This window comes from Chiloscyllium plagiosum, unplaced genomic scaffold (genome assembly GCF_037043375.1).
Source record: "Chiloscyllium plagiosum isolate Xiang-an unplaced genomic scaffold, Cpla_swu_hap1 HiC_scaffold_22, whole genome shotgun sequence".
Taxonomy (NCBI): Eukaryota; Metazoa; Chordata; class Chondrichthyes; order Orectolobiformes; family Hemiscylliidae; genus Chiloscyllium; species Chiloscyllium plagiosum.
In genome coordinates this window covers 19290156-19295397 of record NW_028270160.1, presented here as the reverse complement: position 1 = coordinate 19295397, position 5242 = coordinate 19290156, and the positions used below count along the sequence as shown (strand labels likewise).

Here is a 5242-nt window from a genome sequence, read left to right as displayed (position 1 = left end):
AGCTAGAAGGTTAATTTTCAGACATTTCATCACCATATTAGGTAACATCATCATTGAACTTCCAGTGAAACTTCGCTGGAGACTTTCACTAATGATGTTACCTAGTATGGTGACGAAACGTCTGAAAATTAATATTTCAGCTCAGCGAGCAAACTTACATCCAGAACCTCAAACTGAGCTACAAATCTTCTCAAAACTTGCTAAGATCGTGTAATAGCAGCACTATGTAAATCAATGGGGCCAGAAATCATGTTATAGCGGATACAGGTAAGGAAAGTTTGTGTTTTACAAATAATGGTCTAAATTCTTCAATAGCGTTAAAGCCAATTCGTGTTGAAGAAATGCACATTTTAGCAGAACTGACTGTAGCATTCGGGTAAATCCCATAGAACTGTCCGAAGTCTCTGATTTTAATTCAGAGTTGGAGATGTTGACAAGGGGTGCCAGGGAGTAGTAGGCTTGCCCACTGGAAATCAAAACTTGCCAGCAGCTCCCACCCACATTGATCAGCATGCCATAAATGTGAGGTTATCCACTTTGGTCACAAAAACAGGAAGGCAGATCATTTTTTGAATAGTGGCAGTTTAGGAAAAGTTGAGGGGCAGCGAGACTTGGGTGTCATGGTGGAATAGTCGCTGAAGGTTGGCATGTAGGTGCAGCAGGTGGTGAGGAAAACTAATGACGTGCTGGCCTTCATAGTGAGAGGATTTGAATATTGGAGTAAGGATGTCTTGCTGCAGATATACAGGGCCTTAGTGAGGCCACACCTTGAGTATTGTGTGCAGTTTTGGTACCCTTGTCTGTGGAAGGACATTCTTGCTATTGAGGGAGTCCAGCGAAGGTTCTCCGGTCTGATTTGTGGGATGACGCATGAAGAAAGACTGGATCGGCTGGGCTTGTACGCACTGCAATTTAGTAGAATTAGGAGGGAATTTCATAGAAACATGTAAAATCCTGATGGACTGGACAGGCTAGATGCAGGAAGAATGTTCCTGATGTTGGGGAAGTCCAGAACTAAGTGTCACAATCTACAAAGAAGTAAGTCTTTCAGGACTGAGATGAGGAAGAATTCCACATTGTGAACCTGTGGAATTCTCTCCCACAGGAAGCTGCTGGGACCAGTTTGTTAGAGATATTCAGGAGGGAGCTGGATGTGGCCCTGTGGCTAAAGGGACCAAGGGGTATAGAGAAATAGCAAGTTTGGGATACTGAGATTGCATGTTTAGCCATGATCATATTGAATGGTGGTGCAAGCTTGAAGGGCCGAATGGCCTACTCCTGCATCTATTTTCAATGTTTCTAAGCCTTCCAAATGTTCCTGACCCTCACCTTGTTGCAAACTGGAGCCTGGAAGACCCATGAATGAATTGTTTCTCCTACTTTTCCACTCCTGTCCCTCCCTCTGTAACCAAGAAACTAACTTGTGGTTTATCACCTTCTTTAAAAGAGTTCTTCATCCCACCCGGGGTGCCCACTGAAAAATGACAATTAAATGAAGAGAGTGGATTTGTTGAACTCAAGGATGCATTGGTTAAGGAGCAAATCAAAACCATATTGCAATGAGATCTGTCTCTGTAGGTTTTGTGATCAATACAGTATGAACCTGCGAGCAGCAAAATAACTTGTGAACTTAAAAAACAGGAACAGGAGTTGGCCCCTGGCCTATCAAGCCTGCTCGGTGTAGATACAAGTAGATCACGGCTGATCTTTCTGTGGACTCAGTTTCACTTACCTGCCCTCTCACTATAACCCTTAATACCCTACTGTGCAAAAATCGATCTTTGCCCTAAAAAGATTCAACAAGGTAGCCTTAACTGCTTCACTGGGTAGGGAATTCCACAGATAAACAAACCTTTGGGTGAAAAGGTTCCTCCTCAGCTCAGTCCTAAATCTGCTCCCCTTTATTTTGAGGCTAGGCCCCCTAGCTTATGTTTCACCCACCAGTGGAAATGTTCTCCCTGATTCTATCTTATCAATAAACTTTTGTTAGCCGGTTTTCAAAACAAATAAAAACTTTTCTCTCTCTTTCTGCCCAGTTCCCCCAAGTACGCTTTGCTAAACAAAGCCTCGAGATTGGATGTGCAAGTTGACCAGGATGTGTTTTTGGTTGTGCAAGACCACAGCATTGGACATACAGATGCTCAGTTTGACAGAGACAGCTCTCTCCCCCACACACACCTCTGTCTGAGATGGGGGATGGGGGATGGGGGAGGGGGGGCGGCAGGATGATTGACAGCGGAGACAGGCAATAGGAGGGGCGGATTGTGCAGGACGGCTCTGAGGGTTTGTCCAATGATTGGTGGCGGTGGGCGGGTGCCCAGGAGCGGGCTCGCTGTTTGTAAAAAGGGATCTCCGGGGCTGGCGGTGAGCACAGTAGGACAGGAATGGCGCTGGGCATGATACCTGCATGAGCGAGTCAGCGGGATTTAAAGGGTGTTTACTGGGCGTCTTGGCTTCTAGTCGCCGCCAAGTTTTGCATTGCATTGATGTGCAGGAAGACTCGCAAGATTTGCATTTACAAAATAAAGAAAAGGAGAGAGGGGGGCGGTGGTGGTGGAGAAGGAGGAAGGATTCAAGGGGAATAAAAGCAAATCCCCCTCATTAATAGGAAATGGAAACTTTCGGGTCAATAGACAAGCAGCTTCGACTGGAGAATCACAGCAGCCCAGTGGATTATTTGCACCAGAGGTACGCCAGTACTTACGAAAATACTTTCAACTCGTGGAATGATTACTTGGGGTTGAGCACTCTGGTGGGGAAGGCTGTGAGTAAGGGGGGGAAGAGCGGACTGCACCCGGCCAGGGAACTGAAGCTGCAGTCCCGGGCACCGTGTATCAGCCACTCCCTGGAGCTGCGGGGGCTAGGGTTCTGCTCCCACCACGACGCGCTGCTCGGCTCCGAGTTGGAAGGCAGCTTCAGCCCTTTCTCGGCTTACCCTGCGGCTGGGGAGCCCCTACCCCATCAGCAGCAGCGCCTGGAGCGGGAGCAAGGGGGCGACTCGTCCTGGAACCGAGTAGATGTGATCATGATGGAGAACAGGAGCCACCTGCAACTTGCCCACTACCAGCAGCAGCCTCTCCCTCCAGCTCCTCCACCACCACCTCCGGCTGCTGCTGTCCACAGAACCTCCAGGGCTAAGGCCGAGCTGCAGATCTGCGTCTTCTGCAGGAACAACAACGAGTCGGTCACCTTGTACACCACCCACATCCTGAAGAGCCCTGATGGCAGAGTGCTCTGCCCCATCTTGAGGCGGTACACTTGCCCCTTGTGTGGTGCCAACGGGGACAACGCGCACACCATCAAATACTGCCCACTCTCCAAGCTACAGCCCAGTATCCCAAAGGTGAAGACTAGAAACTGCGTTAGCAAGAGGGCCCGTTAATAAGGAACTATCTATTACAAACAAGGAAGGCATTGTGAACCCAATTTACCCCCACTCCCCCAGGCTTTGTAGACTAATACGTGGACATTTTATTAAGACTATATATTTTGAGTCTGGGAATAAATGTTTTATAGTGACTGAATGTACTCTTTGTCTAAATTTGTTTACAATCTAATGTTTCTGGTGGAATATCTAGCCCAGAAATCTACCTCAGTTATATAAAATATATAGTTTATGGAACTAAGAGAGCGCCATAATTTTTTCTTTTTGGTTTGCAAAATCCACGACGTGCATTTCATCTTCGGAGAATTTAAGGTAACTCAGTAATTATAATGTAGAAAATGTATTTTGATTTCCTTTTTTTTGAATGTAATGTTTGCTACTTTTTAAAAGTGAAATGTAAAACAGATATAAAGATTACTAATGAATAACTGTGTTAACAACAGTACGGAGAGCCAATAAATTTTCACATTTTAGCAGCTCCTTTTGTGTGTTTCGTTTCATGGTGGGAGAGAGGCCAGATCTTCAGCATCTGTCTCTGGGCGCCGTCGTGTGGAAAACAGTTGAAATGCAGATTCCGCTTACCCTCATAATGCAAACCCTCCTTGAAGCCCAAGGACACAGAGTACTATTGCTATGTTGATAGTCACATTTTGTAAAAAATAAAGCTAGCGACCCAGAGGATCTCGTTGTAGCCGAACCGATTCGCTGACGTCTGCCTAGATTTTGGAAATACCAAATTGGTAATGTTTATTTTTAATTGGAACTTGCTATCTAGGCAAGATATTAGCAATTGATCTGCTCGTTATTTGAAGATCTCCACCACTTTTGAATTATACAAAAATTGTGTTTTAAATGACAACCACTTCTTCAAGTATATCGCTTTCTGTTGAAGGTTCATGATTTTCTTTGGGTGGGATAAACTTCTGGAGCAGGGGAGATAGTTGTTGGAGAGGACTAGTCTTGTGGATGGATGTTGGTACTATTTCTAAAAACATCTATTTGTATGGCGTAGTATCTTCTACAACCACCAAGTACAGCTGAAGCACTTTTGACGTGAAGTCATTTCTGATGTTGGTCTTGTTGTCGCCACTGTATACTCCATATATTAATGACTGAATATCTCCTTGCGATGATACTCGTGACACTACTGGTCTCCTGCCCAATATTTAACTCTTGCTTCTCTTTCTCTTCCATCCGAGCCCCACCAAGGTAAGTGTTGTGGGAATTTATTTACATCCATGTTGACTTGATGCTATATCTGAAATGCAGCATGTGTGGTATTACCAGGAGTATTGGGATTAATCTGCATGAGTCCTGGAGGGATACTTGTATGTTGTAAAGTGCTGAGTTCATGACTCAGCAAGAGCCTCAATAACTGCTTGTAATCAACATCAATGTGTTAGGTGTAAAAACCCAAAGCTGGTCAACTTTGTAAGCATCAAACTAGATTTGGTTGATGCAATATACATAAAATAAATTGCACAAAATTGTTGGGTGATGTACAAGTTTCACAGGAATGAATGGCTTTTCTTAGCCATAAGCATCATGTGGAATTGTTTTCAATGCAATTCTACCATTAAAAGATTGAATACTTTTCCCTTTTCAGCATGACCTACTCAAGATATTATGTCACATCTTCAATTTCCAAATCTGTGTATGTGTGAACATAGTTCAATGCTAGTATTCACCTAACATAAGGTTGTGGCTTTAAGCCCCACTGCAAAAATTGAAAACTTATGTAGATTACATTAATAATGCAGCATCTCTTCACTAATAAATAGCAAAACTGAGGGCCCTGTTCAGGTGGTTATTAAAGAATTGCATACAATATCAGAGTTCAGGATTTATCTTAGGTTT

At 44.2% G+C, this 5242-nt stretch overlaps 1 protein-coding gene across 1 annotated transcript; it reads left to right on the top strand.

Annotated features, from left to right (window-relative positions):
- Positions 1 to 2399: 2399 nt before the first annotated feature.
- On the top strand, positions 2400 to 3857 carry LOC122561243 (nanos homolog 1-like). Its single transcript, XM_043712853.2, has one exon. It carries the CDS (start codon positions 2612 to 2614, stop codon positions 3380 to 3382), a length of 771 nt encoding a protein of 256 aa, XP_043568788.1. The 5' UTR covers positions 2400 to 2611; the 3' UTR covers positions 3383 to 3857.
- The last annotated feature ends 1385 nt before the right edge of the window (positions 3858 to 5242 follow it).

Excerpts from the sequence above, each read along its gene's own strand:
- LOC122561243 (XM_043712853.2), top strand. The coding sequence starts at position 2,612 with ATGGAAACTTTCGGGTCAATAGACAAGCAGCTTCGACTGGAGAATCAC.